The sequence below is a fragment of the Triturus cristatus genome, chromosome 7 (assembly GCF_964204655.1).
Source record: "Triturus cristatus chromosome 7, aTriCri1.1, whole genome shotgun sequence".
NCBI classification, from domain to species: Eukaryota; Metazoa; Chordata; class Amphibia; order Caudata; family Salamandridae; genus Triturus; species Triturus cristatus.
Genome location: NC_140590.1, coordinates 242,140,029 through 242,158,746, shown reverse-complemented (window position 1 = coordinate 242,158,746; position 18,718 = coordinate 242,140,029). Strand labels below are relative to the sequence as shown.

At 45.7% G+C, this 18,718-nt stretch overlaps 1 protein-coding gene across 6 annotated transcripts in view; it reads left to right on the top strand.

The window, feature by feature from the left end:
• ASPDH (aspartate dehydrogenase domain containing) overlaps nucleotides 1–18,718 on the top strand; it is a 200,921-nt gene that overhangs the window by 46,835 nt on the left and 135,368 nt on the right. For all 6 annotated transcript variants that reach the window (XM_085616122.1, XM_085616123.1, XM_085616118.1 and 3 more), the window contains one exon: nucleotides 15,708–15,779. In XM_085616122.1, coding sequence (XP_085472248.1) covers nucleotides 15,728–15,779 — 52 coding nt within the window. In that variant the 5' untranslated portion in view covers nucleotides 15,708–15,727. The remainder of the gene's footprint in view (nucleotides 1–15,707; nucleotides 15,780–18,718) is intronic.

The following is an 18,718-nucleotide window of genomic DNA, read 5'->3' as shown; positions in this document are numbered from 1 at the left end:
GTTGGTCTTCCCCTACATTTTTTTTCCCTTTTTGCCTTGCCATTGACCGCCATTTTTGCTGGACATAGAACTCTGGGCGCCTTACCGCTGCTAAACAGTGCTGAGGTGCAGGTGCTCTCTCCTAACAACATGGTTGTCACAGGCCCCTGCTACTGCGGTGAGGCCACTGTCCTCTCTGCGCACTAATAGTTGGGATAAGGCTGGGACTTAATGCTACTGTGACCTTGACCATCCCGCCTCTTGTCACCATAGACAGACACCACAGAGTCCCCAGATTCCTCTAGAACCTTCCAACCCCCCCCAGGTTGCTGCCAAAACTTGCCGCCCTTTTTGAAGGGTCACCTGACCTAGGGGTATAAAAGAAGAGGAGGGAACCTGATAAGGAAGTTACACTTCTGGACCTGGGGACCCTCCTCTGGAGTGAAGGCTGCTGAGCTAGGGGGATTGCTACACTACTGAGGCTGACTGGTCCTAGGAGCTGCTGCCCCAAGTTAGATGAGTTACCCTGCCTGCCTGCTGACCTTGCCCTGCGAGGGGGGAACCAGGAATACCATCCCCAGGGTGTTTCCCCCAACCAGGCTAACTGACTGCCTGACCATGGGACTCTTAACACCATGAATGAACTGACACTACAAATCTAGGTAACTGACCTGGAGCCCGCTGCGGAGCCGTGGCTGTGTAGCGCCGTGGGGGTGAAGTGCTGCGTCTGGGTTGCGCTGGGTGCCTGACCCCTGAAATCCATTATCAGTGCTGTGCCTGGGTGGCGCTGTGTGCCTGAGCCTTGGACTGCTGCCACGCGCTGTGTCAGTGAAGTGCCGCCGTATCAAAATCACCGCCGCAGCCCCAGTGAAGAAAGAGGAGAAGTGCGTGTCACCGCGAATTCAACGCCGCCATCCGGTGCCTGCCTCGGTGCTGACAAATCCCTGAGGAGCGCTGGTCAGAAGAGCGCTGTGGGCCCAAGATCACCGCCGCCGGCCCGGGAGCTGTGAGGAGAGCTGCGCGGGCTCCCCGTGACGTCAGGGGAGCCGCGCTGGGATTGGTGCTCCTGGGAAGCGTCCCTTGGCAACCAGGTCTCCAGTGAGGCACGTCCCCGCTTACATCAGCCTCCCGCGGGAAGGGTGCACCGAGACCTCGGAGGCCGAGCCGGAGTTGGCCGCAGGGCGGGGGCGGCCGCCTTCGCCCAGAAGAGAGAGACCGGAGGAGCTCCGGCCCACCCAGCGCCAGGTAACATCCCAGGCGGGAGGCTTTCCCTCATTAGAGGCGGGGCTGCCAAGGACTGAGTCGTGAGAGAAGTGGCAACCTCGTGACCGCCCAATTGCCGAGTGAGATCTGGACCAAACAACGTGGACCGTAGTTAACTCCCTGCATTCTGAAGCTGACGTTGTGTGCCCCAGACCTTCACCTTCAAGGGGCTCAGTCCAAGTCACATGGGGGCCTGAGAACCTCGTCAACCTAGCCTCCAGCGCCAAGACGCCCTCGGGCAATCGTTGCGCTTTATAAATTGAAAAATCAAATCAATCAGATGCGGGTAACAACCGTCTGGGACATGCCCCCTCCTGCTGAAATGCCTCCCTTGAACCTGTAGAGAATATATATCTGCAATAGGATTGCTACCTGTAAGGAGTAGATATCTGCAATAGGTTTGTTGCCTGAATTGAATATATATCTGCATAAGCATTGTTGTCTGTATTGACCTGAAGATACAAAAACCGTTTACTCTGCATACTGCGGGACCTTTGCATTTTCAACCCTGACAAGAAATAGATAAAGAAACGTTTTCTCCTAAAAGAAACTGGAGTGGTGTCTCTTTATTGTGTGTGCTTTACTTTGTCAGTGTGGGGGTCTGCTGCACAACTACTTCACACATAGCCTCGGGCGTGGCTAAGTGACTCGCGCCAAGCTACCGTGTCAGAGTCAGTGGTCCCTAGGACCTCGGTTCTAACAGTGGTCAGCTATTTTTGGACATATAGTGGACATCAGTCATTACGAGATGTCTAACTATACAGTGGCTGCACCAAACCCGGTCATGTTTGGTATCAAACATGTTGAAATCATGCCCCAACATCGATTCTAGTGTTGGAAGTATGATTCCATGTACTGGGGAGGCTCCTTAGGAGACCCCCCTGTTCTCCAGGTAACAGCCTTGCAGGGTCTGCCAGCAAGCTAGTGCAGCTGCAGACCACAGACCCGATTCTACCCTCATGCTGCTGAGCCAAGCTCAAGCAGTGGAAGGTAGAACAATAGGTTTCTTGTCACTGGGAGGTGTGGCCACCTCCCTGACAAGACTTAGTGTATTGGGCACTTGGTGGGGGCACTTGCCAGCGAGACCAGACTACTTTGAAGGGTACATTTGGTGCCTTCCTTGCATACTCTAGTTTGAACAAGTAAAGGGAGCCCTTGTCTGCTGCTCTGGCGCAAAAGTGGATCAAGGACATGGGAGTATCCTCCCCTCTGTCCAGCCCCTCCTCTGGGAGGGACCCCCAAGTCGTCCTAACCCTTTGCTTAGGGTAAACAACCGCAATGGAGCGCACAACGCTAGCTGCTCCTCCGGGTCGCCCCATGGGAAGCTGGTGCATGAAGTTCTTAAGTGGTTCACCCCAGTGGGTGTAAGTAAGTACTTGTTGATGATCTCTAGACCCGATACATGTCCCGGGTTTTAAAATATCGCCCGAGACATGGCTCGGGTTTCGGGATAACTTCCCTCCTCAGTAGAGAAAATAGTTAGGGGTGGAAGAGAGGGCCGCCAAGCAACCGTCAAGGGCCTCAGTGCCCGCACAGGCACGCAGGTGCGTCGTCCACGAGCTCGTCAGCTCAAAGCTCGAGGGAGCCATTTTTATAAACAACCGCAATGGAGCGCACACCGCTAGCTCCTCCTCCGGGTCGCCCCATGAGAAGCTGGTGCATGAAGTTCTTAAGTGGTTCACCCCAGTGGGTGCAAGTAAGTACTTGTTGATGATCTCTAGACCCTTTGCTTAGGGTACTTAAGGGCTTACCAATGGGTGGGTCCTTAGATTCGTCATGGGACAAGACTCAACTCTGAAGCTATGTTGCTCTTCAATCATCTAGACACTTGGACTTCGTTGGACTTCAACGGGAACCGAGACCGCACCAAGGAAGATTCCTGCTGCGCCTGGTCTCAATGTTCTTCAAGTTTTCTTCATCGTCTGTGTCTGTACTTCATCCAGGCTCTTCAACAGACCTGTGGGCATCAAGGACACCGGAAGAAATCTCCCTTGTAGTGAAGCAGTGATTCCCCTGCATCTGCTGGCACCACAACAAAGCTGACTTGTCTGCTGCTACTATCGTTTTCAGGACTTCCCGAGGCTCAGCAACACAGGTTGTGGTTCTGCAATTCCCTGGAAGCCTAACCTGTCCTCTCCGCAATTTTGAGGCCAGTATCCCTCGTCTGAACTGCTAGAACCAAACCCCTTTGCACCGTGTTGACTTACCCTTGCCACGGCTTGCTGTCTCTGCACTCCAGAGATCTTCGGGCTATAACAAGGTCAAGCCTCCAGCACCTTTTCCTTCCAAGATCAGCATCCTCACTGCATCCTCTGCACCATGGGCCTCCATCTTTGGTTAGCTGCTCGAAGTCCTCCTGCGACTCCTCTGCCTTCGGCCTGTGGGTCCTCCTGAGGGTCTTCTCTTGCTTCAGTGGGCTACCCTGCTTGCTCGGGCCTGCTCTGACTCTCCTGCTGTTAGGGAGTCCCTTGGACCCTACTGGTACCAACGTTGCTCCTTTTTCATCGTCCACATCAACTGTGGCTACCAAGGATGGTTGGTGCTCCTGCCGGCCACCGGCAACGTAGACACCAACATCCGACGTTGGGCAACTCTTGCATGGCTCCTGGTCTTTCTCAGCGGCACCTGGCCCTCATAGCTGCAGCGTCAATGTCACCATGGACTCTTCAGAACCTCCCGGCATTGGTGGGCATTGTGTCTATGTGCCCCCTGGTCACCATCGAGTGGCATAGACTCTGTCCCCTCTGCTTGCAGGTTCTTCACTTCCAGAATCCACTCTTGAATTTCACTAGAAACCTTCACAGTCTTTCCAGAGGCATCTTCTTCGAAGTTGTTCATTGTTGTCTACTGCAGGGCCCGACGACACTTCACCCGTGTTCACCCAGCTTCCCTGGTGTAGGTAACCTGCTTCCCGGAGCATCCACGGGAGGGGTGGCTTTCCAAAGAGGGTTTCTACCGGGGCCTCTGTGAAGGGTCCTTCTTCTTCAAAACTGCAACTGTGACTTTTCCTTTGACATCCATTGGGTAAGCAGTTGTTTTTTCCATTATGTACACAACCTCCGTGGGGTTCCTGGGTACTTATCATGGGTGGTTTCTTGTGTGCATGGCTCCTCTGGGTCTTCCGGTCCAAGTCCCTCCCTCCGTTGCAGTTTGCATTCCACTTTCTTAGTATATGGTTTGGTCTCCCACTGTATTTTTGTGCTAAATTTCTGATTGCTTTCTAAGTATTCTTGTGTATTGTGTTGATAACTCCGGGTAGGAGATATACCAATGTGATAGTGATATTGTGTTATATTGTGTTATAATAAATAGTCTTATTTTTGCTAAACACTTTGATTTCTATTCATCTAACTTGCACTACAGAATAAAATGGTAAAACAAGCTGCTTAACACTTCTTCAAGACAAGCCTGAAGGCTGCTCGCCACACCTACCACTTTAAGAACTTTCTATGGTTATCAAAGACACTAAAATCAATGCCTGGGTTTTTCTCAAGTGAGCTCCCCATTTAGTGGGTGTTTCTTGGGCCATTTGGGCTTTTTTCTCTTCCCAGCATAGGCAGTTCAATGAGCCGGGTTCTGATGATCGAAATTCATGACACAGCTTCACAAAGGAATTCATACTTTGGAATTTCAGGTTTTGAAGGCCAAATTCCAGCCGTACCTCTGCGGGGGATGCTTCTAAGTTTCAGGCAAAGATATGTAAATGTAAATTACTTTTGTAGATAGAAATTAGGAAGGGGTTAGAAAGAATCCAAAGGCAACATACTACTCTCTCTAGTTCACTTGATTTATCTTTTACAAGTGGGAATCTTCCCTCCCTCTGTCTCATTTCGAGGTAATATTAAACAGGTAAAAAAAAGCATGTTGCTTTCTGTGCATTTGGTACCAGAACATGCCAGACACTAAATCACTATTACACTTTAGTAGAATCTTATATTCAAGGACAACTTCACCCTTAAACTGGGGAGTACTTCTCATTGAATTTTAAAAAGGACTATACTGGAGTGATTGGGAGACCCATTGCTCCCCAGTGGTCGAATTGTTGGGAGTCCTGGAAGGTGTAAGTGACACCATTGGGTATCAGACTCTTCTGAGGATTGGGGTGGCTTTGGCGAAGAGAGACATTGCTAAATGGTGGCAATGGCTTCTTGGCGGCAGGCGGTGGACCGGGGCTGCGGCACCATGCAGGAGAGAGTGGTCTACATATACCGGGGTTGCCCCAAGAAGCATGAGAAACTTTTAAGGAAATGGTTGACATATATTGGGATGCCTTAACATGAAACGTTTTATATTGTGCAACATGTGGTTCCATTATCTGTTATGGCCGGTGGCGATGTAATGCGGTGGTTAAGTGCTCAAAAACCAATAACATTAAAAAAAAAAATTTAAAGGGCTATAACTACATTTTGATTTGCCCTGTTTGACATTGGGGCACTTAAACATAAATGGAAAACCACTTCACATACAGGCCACAGAGGCTCTTCCAGCATGCATCTGAAACTCTGGCCCATAGTCTATGCTGCTTTCGCAGCCTGCATAGAAAGGAAGGGGGGATTAGAACCTGTGCCAAGACGGTGAAAAATGCTTCAGCACTGAAGACATGCAGCCAGCCAATGGGTTCATAAAGTTTAAAAAAAATAGTCTCTGCAAAATTAAAAGTTTGCCTTGGCGCGAAGAGTATAATCGCATCATACTCTGAAGGCTAAGTCTGCATGAATGTCCACTAAAGCGATAAGTCAGGCTGAGACGTTGTGATTGAAATGCATCGGGAGAATTCAGTATCCAATTTGAGATTATATGTCTGAAATCATAGCCTTCACTCTTATTCGGATGTAATATATTGCCTCTAATGTGTTCGTTCTGAGTGTTTTACCAATGATTTTATGGATTTACATATTTTGAAAGTCATGCGTGTGCATTAACATGTTTTTGTAATGGCTTTTATTAACAATGTAATACAGTATTATTATTATTACTATTCATAATATAATTATGATGACTATTACTATTAATATTGTTATTATCATTAATTATAATAATACAGTAATCGTAAATTCTAAAATGCGTTTTTCTATTGTAATACGTTGTTGCTACAGAGTATGTTTAGGAAAGTACAGTGCAATGTGGGACGATGTGAGTTTCTGGGAGAGGCTTTTGCCTTTACAGTGTTTGTTTTCTCGCCCTGGGCAGGATTCATAGGTAGATGCTTGCTTCAAGAGTGGGCCTGCAGGAGGGAGCCTGCCAGGTGTGCTCATGAATGCTCTGAGAGCAGCACCGGCTTTGTGGAAGCATTTCCAGCACTGACTTTTTCATTTGTTTAGAGAATTTAAATAGCCTGCAAATCACCTAGACATTGTGAATTATGGGAAATCATTCACAGTTAATAGCTTTTTTCTCTAAAATAGGAATTTAAAAACTACTGAAAAACATATGTTGCCCCACTGCCACATTCAGGTTTTTTTAGGGCCCTGTAGCTGCACTTTGCACTTAGCTGCATCTTCTTTGTGGAATAAAATAGGGCCGTTTTTTATTTAATTTACTGATCCAAAATAGGCATGTACAATATTTGAATGGCATATTTAAAACAAAATGGCCACTGCATCAAGACAAATGCATGTGCATGACTTGTGACACATGCACATGCATACGTCATAAAGGTGGGTCACTGTAGCATGATGACACCATGTGCATATGCATCACCATACATGCGCACATACACTACATTGTGCTTTTATTTTGCCAGTGTGTTCAGCACCCGCAATAATAATTTTTTCCAGCAATTGAGCAGTATAAGCAGAAAGTATGGGCAAAGGCTTCAGGTTTGTATGACAAAGCAAAAAGGTGAAATCTATAGGCTTTGCCAATGCTTGTTTAAAGTTTGCTTCAAAGTTTTCTTTCTTGTGTTCTGTAAGCATTTATTTTAACTCTTGTTTTTCTTTTTTATCCCAACATAGTCCCTATTTCTTTATTTTTTATTTTATCCCAACATAGTCCCCAAGAAGGAGCTGCGCACATTAGGCTGGTGCTTTTGGTAATCATCTCAGGTCTCATGGGCTCTTCAAACCTCCAAATTGCTATCACATTAAAAACTATTTCTAACCAATTGAGTCCAGACAGCCTATTGTAGCATTATATTTCATTGACAATGGTAATTAGAGACCGTCTACCCTTGTTATAGGTCCAAGTCACAGGCCAGTGCCTACACCGAAAGAAAGGACTTTAATCGACGAGTATATCTCAGGTAGAATGGGTAAAGCTCTTAGTACATTCCACTTATTGAGGTTAGCTTTATATACATTAAGCAGGGAGTAAGCAGGGAGAACGAGAAGGTCAAACGTTGGAATGTTTGAAAACAAGGTCTATTCTAATAGTTTGTGCCCTCTGTCATTCTGTTGTCCTCCATGGAGCAGGGGCAGCTGGTGGATTTTGAAAGTGGTGGGGCGAAAAATAGTATCGAAGTATACCAAGCGAGCGAGCGAAGCGAGCGAGGCTGAACTGCAAAAGCAGGGTGCGGAGAGGGTTTTACCCCCGCAAGAAAACCTTTAAAAAAATGGGTTCCAAGGGTGGCTTTTGCACCACATATTTACTGCAAATTGTTGCAAACACGGGGTCCAAATATAGCATTTTAACCCCTTCGCTGCTGCGGACATTCCGCTGCAGCGCTGGGGGGGGGGCAGGGGGGCAGCGCGGTGGGCCTGTGCTCATGACGGAGCCGCTCCGTCATGAGCCACAGTTGAGCTGTGCTCATGACGGAACGGTTCCGTCATGACTCCGCCCATTTGCGTTGTCCCCTCGCACAGGCGGGGAAACAGCGCCGCGCAGGCGGAGCGGCCGCCAACAGGATTGTCATGACGGAACCGTTCCGTCATGAGCACACGCCAACCGTGGCTCATGACGGAACGGTTCCGTCATGAGCAGGGAAGGGGTTAAAGCACAAGTGAGAAGAAAACATTAGAAATATATCAAAAATGTGCCCAATCCTCTAACTTGTGTGCTTGCAAAATTACCCCCAAGCCAATTACACACGACCTTGGAACCCCGGGCTAAAACCGTCTGCCGCTGATTCTTCACAGTGTTTTTGTTGTCTTTTGTGTGTTGACAGTGCCTCTATTGCTGCAAATAAGGGATAATTCACAATTTTTTTCTGTAGCTTAAATTTTCATAAATATTATTTCAGTGAAACACTTTTGCTTGCTATTATGTACCACACACATTTCATAGTAGTCTACAGGGATGCTCCTGTTCTCTATAAACTTGGTTAAGGTAGTCCTTCACTGTATGCGTTGATTTCGTTCAGGCAAAAAGCTTAGATATTGCATACATACTGCAGATGTGGGCAGAGAGCACATTAAGCTGTTATTGCATGCAAGAGAGCAGTTTAAAGGCAGAGATTTTATTTTATTATCAGAAGTGGTGGTGTGAAACGGTATTGACCCTGGAATTAGCAAGGCCACCTAGGTCTCGGCCTGGGCCATTTATTGGCTGAGCCTGACAGATTGTCAGATTATAGCTCCAAATGGGGGTAGCAGGTCTTGGATATCCAGAGCAGGAGTGGTCATTTGGCATGTGTTCTACTCTTCCCTTCCCCAACCTCAACGTTTCCTACAAACCCTGCAGACCAATCTGGGTGCAGTCTGAACTCAGGAGGTCTTTGAATCCAGGGCCTCACTTTTAAGAACCGTCTCATTTATACAATGTGTGAGCTCGGGGCTGTTAGCAAATCCCTGCCAAGTCACACATTAGAAGGGGGTAGTTCTTATTTCACATCCACCCTTCTAAAAAGCAATTGCCTCTTTAGAATTCAAACAAACTCCCAAGATTCCCCATACAATACCCACGTCCTCAGCTTCAAAAGGAAATAACATGAGGTGTTTACATTTATAGTGGGATGAACACGACTACAAGTACCAGGATGCATAGAGAAAAAATGGATGACCCACTCACACAATGACACGACACCAGAGAGCTCCACAGATATTCAGTATCCTACTAAAATAGTTTATCCTATCTCCAGTACTTTAATAGGATCGTCCAATTTCTGCTGAATAGAGTCAGCAGGGCGACATTTATGCAGCACTCTCAAATTTCCATGGTCCATAGTGAGGAACTCACCTGGGAATTCTGACACTTATATTCCTATCGATCCTAGTATGCATTTAGCTTTCCAAGCCCCAGAATGGAAACTAATCTTGACGGGATGAGCTACTCAGGAAAGCACCCGGGAAGCTTGAGAGCTTCTGTTAGGTGGAGTTGCACGAGTTCAGTTGACTGACAGCACCAGAGCACTCCACTTACCTCTGCTTCCGTCACGCGAGCAGCAGCAACAGGGGGCAAGCAGGAGTAGAATAGAGTCGGGAGGCAGTCGGCGCACGAGAGGTATTTTTTTTCTCGGAAAACACGCACTCCTTCGAATTTCTCCTCAGTTCTCAGCTCCATAAAGGTATCCAGGAAGCTGCTTAGGGCTGTGTTAACAACACCTCAAGTTCAGGAAACCTAAGGTTTCGTGGCAGATTCGGACACTGCATCGTCAGACTGCAAAAACAAAGGAGCGGCCACTGATTGATTTGTAAAAATATAGGTGCCAGGGCCCTCGTCAGGAGGACACTGTAGCATTGTCCCTGCTAGCGCTACCAGTGACAGTATCAACACGACTACTAACCATCACACTCTTACAAGTGTGACAGTTGATACTATTCCAGGCCCCCAAAGCTATAAGAATGGCTTGGGTGGCAGGACTGGCAGCTATTAATCATTGTTAATGTATATTGAATGAATAAACAGCTTTTGTTGTGCTCATACCTAAATTTGGCAGACAATGCCAACATGTGGCAGACTGAGATAAGCACCGGTGCTGACAATTAAGTGCCGGTGCCGAGCACCGGAAACTGCTGGCTCAAATTAAGCACTGGGAGCGGCGAGATCATGTTGGGCCCAGGATGGTCAGCCCTCAGTGTTCACTCCACCGATGCAGAGAGGCCTTTGGGTGTTGTAAGGAGCTAGTTTAGAACAGTTAGAGCACTGTGATGTCATGCTAGTTGGTGCGACAAGAAGCTGGAGTATATTATTGTTTTATACACCCCAGCTTGCTCCTGCATAAAGCCGCCTTTTGACAATAAAAAAAACCCAAATGTGTGGTGATTTTCCTCCCAACCTATGCTTCAACGCCACAAGCAGCAAGTGCAGCCGAATGCGCCAAAAGCCCAAACAACACACTGTTGTGCAAACATTGGTCAAAAGTCATGCAAATGGCAAAAGGCTGCACTTGAACAGCACTTCGCATGAAAACATAGACGTGTTCGACACAATTTCATGCAACCATCATAGTGCAAACACTACTCAGATGGTACTGGGATTGTCCACATCTGATGTAGGAAAACTTAACACACTACAATAAGTGAGACACATTGCAATACGTGAGACACATATATAATTACCAGCCTTCCAAACAGTGTGCAGACTGAATCAGCTCCAGGCAGCGTCAACCCCCATCATACGTAAAGAACGCTAAACACATGGTCTAGACTCCCGACTAATCTCACATTTCACTCAGACAGAAACAAAGCCAACAGGCACACACACCCAGCAGGCTGAAATTAGTAAATGCCTTCCAAGACATGGCGCCTCCTGGTGGTCTATTAACGTCCTCATGGAGTTCTCGACCCGACAAACTGCCCGCACCTTCCACGGACTGCTTGAGTGCCATAATTACTACAAACAAGAGACATCTAGACTGCAGGTGTCAAAAAACATAAACAGCAGTTGTGCGCTATGCAAACACTGGTAACAGAGCATAAAAGACGTACCTATTCTAATATGTCCATATAGAACTGGTGTACTTTGTCTTTCTGTGGGCCATCAGACGGGTCCCTGTCGCCGAGAAATACAATAGCAGAAAAGAGGCAGCTGACATAAATTAAGGATGTATATAAATACATTCACCGCAGGATGAAAGACAGGCCAGAAATTAATTGTCAAGGGTAAACCTGCAGCAGCTTGTGTACAATAAATGTGGCTTGCCGACCAGGGCACTGCAAAAATACATTCCATCTTGCTGCTTAATTTCCAGAAGAAGGAATTGTGTGTGGGGAAAGGATGTTTGGTACTAGGGGAAGAACTAGGCAGTATGCTGGCTTTCTCCCTTCTTGACGCCCCACACAAAGAACCATTGCAGAAAGGATTGCCCAAACACGTGTACACTACACATAGTCTCACACACGCCCCCTCTCTGCCCCGTTGAGGTAAACTTATGCCAAAAACAGGTACACTCTAACCTGGAAGATGACAGGGCGCCTGTACACTGTAAGTCTGACCCTACTATGCACTTATGCCACTGCCACTTTGATCACACCGCACTCAACACGCCAACCATACCGCACTCACGGGCAGACACCTCAGCCAGATGTGACATGTTAGGGATCAGAGGAGAGGCCGCGGGGTGCAGGCTTCGGCTGACGCAGAGAGGCCAAGTGCGGCATGGACAAAACTGTCTGTTTTCTGTGGAACTGGCCAGCTGAATACAATGATGTCAAAGCATGCAAAGGCCTCTTAGGGCATGAACCACTGGCAGCGGCTTCCCCTAGGTATCAAAGATACAGATGGAGGCTAGATGCAAGGTGTAAGGCGCCGCTGCGAGCCTGTCGCTTTGTATTTCTCATCCCTGGGAGAGGAAACCCGCCTCGTGTGGTCTGTCAGCAGCACCCTTCAGGGCGGGGCTGTGTCTGTGGTGCTGGGAGGGCTCCTGGAAGGGTGGCTGCAGGCGTGGGGCGAGGCTGACCCTTTCCAGAAGTGCATCCTCTGTGCTGCCTTCGTAGGGTGAGCTCCTAAAGATGGCAGCCTCTCCCAACACTTGGGTTCGATGCAGTGCAGTGAAGAAAGACTTTCAAAACTTCTCTTGACCCTCACTTCAAGTTCACTTCCTCTTTTGCATGAAACCTCCCTGGTGAAGTATGAAACCCAGGCTGTCAGGGATCAGAGGAGAGGCCGCGATGTGCAGGCTTGGACGACTGACGCAGAGAGGCCACAGGCCAGGTGCTGCATGTTAGTGGTTAGACGAGAGGCCACGGGGGTGGAGGCTTAAAAAATAGTCAAACTAAACACAGCTACCTTAATCCTACGAGCTCGATGTTCTCTCGCGCCGGGCTGCGAATCCGAGTCGTGACTGCCGAGTGCAGAAAACAGAGTGGCAATGACGCAGGCAGGCACATCTCAAACAAACTGGAAAATGCTGGATTGACCACCTCCCCCAGAACCCAGCACACCAATCACTTCAGTAAACAACAACTGTTACTTTGTCTCCACGAGGAAGAAGCAGAGGCCACTGCCTCACCCCACTACTTTCCCGAAGCCAGACTGGCCTCAGTGGCCTGCCCCCAGCCATTGGAATTAATGGGGAGCTTCTGACTCCTCCCTCGGCTTTACGAATAACGCCCAAATTAAAAGCTGTATTCTGGCAGTGATACACAGATCCTGCCCACCTGTGTGGCTTCACGGCTCTGCTTTCTGGCTCCAGGTCGAAGAAATCTTCGCCCAGCCAAAAGCATGCGCAGCAGAGCCAAGAGCCATCATCCCCCCACCCCCTCAAAGAAAACCCCGGATTTGCCCATGTTTGTTCACCGAGCAGCCAGCACAATGTATTGCTAGCTGCTCTGTGTTCCAGCTCAAATTGTTTTAATCCCCTAAGGGTGGCAGGGCGGCGCCCATCTCGCCCATGAACGCCAGCCGACCCTGCCATGGAGTAATGCTCCTCAAAAGTAAATTTCTATGAAATTGAAAAAGTATCTTTAACCATACCATGTGCCACAATCTGCCTGCCTCGTACACAAAGCAATACACTTTTATGGGCAACTTTTCTTTGCCTCGGTTCCATAAGAAAACATTGCTTCCAAGTCATGAAATGTAGAAGAAATTGTTTCAAGTACCACCTTATTTCCAGTGCTTTCTTATGTGCATCATATTTACTTTTAAAAGACCAAGCTTCCTAAACCTTAGTTTAGAAGAACGAGTTGATAAAGATTTAATTTCCCAAAAAACGAAAGTACTCAGAAATAATAAATGTCTGAATTTAACTTATTTAAATATAGTGGGCATGAATTCTACAGCAGTTGACCATTCAGCTCAACCTAGCGTTACTAAATTTGTCAGGATTTCCCTTCAGTTTAAACTCTGTCTGCTTTTGTTTTTAGGTAGTACTAAGTGGAATGAGGTTTTAGGACAATAAAACGTACACAGTTCTTTTTGAGTATCTACTGTGAATGTAGTCAGGTACAGTCACAAATGAAATATTGCAATTCATTGAAATAACCGCAGAGCATGATGCTGTGAGAAGATGCAACTGGCTGACCAAGCCATCTGATGCTCATACCAATATCTTTAGGTCTCGCCTACGCAGCGCGCATGTGCTTCATAGGAAAAAGACCTGTAGCAATCGCTACGGTTTTTGTCCCAAAAACGTGCACGCGTTGCATTGCCTTCAATGGCAACGCGTGCACGTTTGGCGATTCCCTTGCGGGAGTGAGCTTGACACCATATGTTTGTAATGAACTTGCAAACACATGGTGCCCGTGGCTCGCTCTCGCAAGGGAAAACACTTTCACTTTTGCCAACACTTTTTTAGGCGCGCGCGCTTGTTTTTTATTTCCTTGGAATTAGCTGCATTCCAGAATGGCCCGGCATGAAAAGAACAGCTAGCAGATGCGGAGGAAATAGGAACAAGGAAGCAGAATCTACACCACTAGGAAATATAGGCAGGCCTCGCAGCACAGTAACAAACCTTCACTGGACGGCGGATCCAGGCAGCAGAGAGTTGGTAAATTCTGATTACGTTGCTGAAATTGCATCGAAGCGCAAGTCTACATTTTTCATACAGCGTTCTTTCTTTAGTTTCCATAATACAGCAGCAAAATAAACGTTAGACCGATTTAGGATCCCCACACTCCGCCAACGGAAATGTAGGGCATGCGACCGGAACATGGTGAAAATGATTAGCACTAACACCCCCCTGCAGTGCTTCCCCATCTGTGCGTCACTGCACCATAGTGCGCTGTCAAAACCAGCAAGAGGTGGCATGCGCAAAGCACACAGTTTGGGAACCACTGCAAGCTAAATTTATAAAGAGTATCTTGTTGAATGTGTGAATGATTGAAAATATATACAGGTAAGACGATAAGTGATTCATTTTCACTACTGATAACATGGTGGCTTAGCATGCCTGCTGCAAAGCAGTGTTTGACCTGGTCCAAGAGGGAACTTTAGGCTTTTATGCTGCCGATATAAATATTGTAAAATTATCGCTGCGCTTGCATATGCTTTTGTTTAAGCACTACACAAAACAGTGATTCATATTAGCTATGTGCCCACCAGGTTAGGGCAGAGAAAACTTTTCTCTTTCTTTATATCACCAGGTGGCACATCTGTTTACAGTGCATGATATTGCTGGCAGGCAGCTCTGAACCAATGCTGGAATCAAACCCGCTTGGCACGTGTTAGCAGGAATGAGCATCCAGTTTTGCACTGTGGGTATAAAATTAAAAGGCACTGCTTTATATTAAGTACCTTTAGACAACTTAATCAGAAGCTCATCTTTTAGAATGGTGGCAGAGCCCACCGCTCATACAAAAATACAGTTCTCATTTTAATGCTAACAAATAAATAAATGCACAGCCGCCAAGGACCTCCTGGGGAGCTGGAGATGCAGATGTCTATCTGTATATCGCTAAACAGTGGCGTTAAGCCTGTTCCAGGTGTTCTCAAGTTGGCCTGTTTGTAAGACAAAGGAAATGACTATGAAGAGTGAATCAGTCTAGAATCCACAAAAATTCAACTATACACACTTCCGTTTCACATCATTCCACTCCATGCCATATCATTACAAACCATTCAAAGCATTGATCAAGCATTGGCATAGCCAATAGGTCGCGCCTTTGGGACCTTATAAGTGTTTAGCCATGCAACATTTGATGTTGTTGCACCAAGGATATTGTGCTGGATAACTAAACACCTATAAGATCCCAAAGGCGAGACCTACTGGCTATGCCAATGCTTGTTTTATGTGTGTAAGAGGTTCACTTAGTATTTCTGGATTTAATTGGTTGTAATAGCTAGTATACTTTTGAAAGTAGTTTTAAAATGCATAGTTTTGCTTCTTAGAAAGCTTATGGAGAAGTAGAACTACATGAACATTTGTGAAGGAATTGGGTCAGTGGGCTGCACAATATTAAAAGTGCACCTTTTTTGACTATCGCAAATTGAAAAGTTGTAACTCTTGATAGAAACGCTACTGGGCATTTGCATTTTGAGTGGGGGAGTTGACCACTCTCCTTGATCACTTCAAGCCAAAACGCTGATGATAGTGTTGGCACTCGTTCATTCGCAAATCTCATGATTGTCCAAATCCAAAGGTGCATGATTGAAAAAAAGAACGTACCAGATATTCAATTGAACCAAATCTTTTTGATCTGCTTCAACAGGTCAGGGATCGGTGTATGCAATGTCGGGCCAAAAGAAGGTCCGGGTTGGAATCGCTGGATATGGACATCTGGGTAAGTTGTGTTAGTTAAATGTGCTGTTCTCCTAACAGATTCCTTCCTGTGATAAAGCACATAAAACATGACTTTCCTATCTCGGAGAACTGTAATTGGAGATTGTGTCTAGGAGTCCATACATGGAGGGACCTCGCTTCTTAAAGACCTGCCCATAGGGTCATTCGGTAGTATAGCTGTGTTCTGCGACGCCTGTATCAGAATCTTGCAAACATGGGCTTCTTTCCATGCAGTTACTCTTCAATGATCCTCACTTAGAAGATCGGACTTTCATTTGACCATCAGTTTAGAAAACGATAGCATTTCTGCCTTAACCCTCTCGACTATTTATCCAATTAAAAGCTTTTATTTTCAAAAGTTATGTTTCATCAGGAATCCAACTTTGGAGGACCTTCACTGTATACATATGAGAGCAACTTTATGTCCCTCTATTAGGGGTAGTGTTTAATTGATGCTGGCAGTAGCAGGTAGTCAGCACTAAGACTCATTTTAACCTAGACCTTGACTGATACCAAGAAAAAGAAAGGAGCAAGAATGAGGCTAAGAATGATCAGAAAAGTGACAAAGAGAAAGCAGGGATTAAAAAGAACTTTCCACACTCACATAAAGAGGAAGGAAGTTTAGAGTGGTGGAAGATAAATGCATGGTGTGAATTCAAGACTAAGCAGCCTGAGTATTCAGCAACCCTGGCAGTCATCAGTGCCGGGAGTTGGCTCCTAAGGAAACTTGATCACTCCTGCAACTATCTTTTGTTTACAAACGAAGCACTGCTTAGAATCCTGCATAGTTAGACCTTCGGCTGATAACCACACATAGATGGACTTCTTACCATGTACCCTTTCAGTGTTAATGCCCAATAAACAAAGGTTGTCTGGTTTCAGCATACTCCACACAGAGTCTTTTTACCTAAGAATCAAAGCAGCAACATTGCATGCTGTTTTATATACTATTCTATTTTTTTCTATTTTCTATACCTTGACTTAGTCCTGGCTTTTCCACTGCAGAACTTCACATCCTAATACCTATTGACTCATAGCTTAATAGAAAAAGAACCAATACAGTTCCCAAAATATGGATTGGGTTGCCCACAGGATGTACCTGACTTACTGGAGGAGCCAGGTGAACAGAAGCCACTTGGAGCTTTCGAAAGTCCTTCTGAAATAGAATTTCTGCTTTTGAATCTTGGAAACATGGTCTTCCAGTTTCAGAGGATCCAGTGGTTCAGTCTTACACATTCAACCAGGGGCTTCTTAGCTAATGATCCTAAAAGTATGGACTTATTTCCAAAGCACTTTACAAGCAGGATTTGTTTTGCTCATAGCCCCTTACACAGGGTTCCCCAGGATAGATACACGGTGAAAGCTTGTAAGTTAATCGACAAAAGACCTCATTCACACTTTTTGCTAACTTCACAGTGGTATTACACATACACATGGTTCTCCTGGATAGGAGCACAGTAGAATTTTGTAAAGTAATTGACAAAAGACCCCTTTTTACACTTTTTGGTAACTTCACCATGATATTCGTGTACACAGGGTTTTCCCGATAAGAGCACAGTAGAAGCTTGTAAGGTAATTGACAAAATACCCTGTTTACACTTTTGTGTAAATTCATAGTGGTGTTACACATACACAGGGTTCGCCTGGATAAGAAGCACAGTGAAATGCTTGTAAGTTAATTGACAAAAGACCCTTGTATTCAATTTTTGGTAACTTCACAGTGGTATTACACATACACAGGACTCCCCTGAATAGGAACACAGTGGAAGCTTTTAAGTTAATTGACAAAATACCCCTGTTTACACTTTTTTTAATAACTTCAAAGTGGTATTACACATACACAGGGTATTCTTAGATTGGAGCACAGTGAAAGTATGTAAGTTAATTGACAAAAGAGCCCTGTTTACACTTTTTGGTGACTTCACAGTAATACCACGAATGTGTAAGTACGTTACTGCGCCTGGTAATTATGCTATTAATGCAACTATAGCATTAGAAGAAGAATGTCTAAGTACTTGACTGATAATCCTAGCATCTTATATTGGGTTGGCTTCAAAGCCAGAACAAGTGGAAGGTGTCACACAGCATCTAGCCATTTGGAACTTCTGCCTGTAAGATTATCCCTGTAGGTAATCCTAGAGACTTCTCTCTGTAGGATTACCAGATAACCCCACTGCCTGGTGTCACCATATTCCATTACTTAGGACACTTGGAAGAAAAAATAAATAAATAAAAACCCATAGCTGTCAGTTCTGTATAGTTCATTCAATAGACTTGTGAAAAGGCTAAAACTCAAAGAGTGCTCTTTTAGATGAGCATTGTGTAATTAATACTAGAGTACTTATAAGTGATACACAACTCTTAGTATGGAGCCAGAAATGCCTCTGAAGCTGGTTGGATGGGCTGAGAAATGATCTATCCACATGGCCCTACAAAATCTGCACCCCTGGAGCGGCACTTGCAACAGGCACACAAGTGGTTTGCTGCGGCAGACTACTAGTGCTCCTGGGTGCCATGCAAACTCTGAAGCATTGGAATAGTGAAGTAATAAGAATGAAGAAATGTCTTGCGAGGTTAGTTCTTCTAAGAGTTTATTTCAGTAACACAGGTTACAAACACCTTGCTCCACAGTCCCCCAGCAACTACCAACGTCCCCCATCAGATTGAATCTCCTAACATCCATCCCAAGATTATACTAATTCTCTGAACAAAATGTTAACCCATTGAAGTTCCAAGTAACTCATATGCCAATGCATATACAAGACATCTCCCCTCTTTTTTTTTACACAACGTATACCAAAAACGGAATAGAAGAAAAAACAAATATATGTAAATCAAATAATATACAGTGAAAATCCATAAGAACATACTAATAAACATTTCACAACAGAGAGATGAATCAACAGTTTCCAAAACTATTGCTAAACGCAATATAAGGAA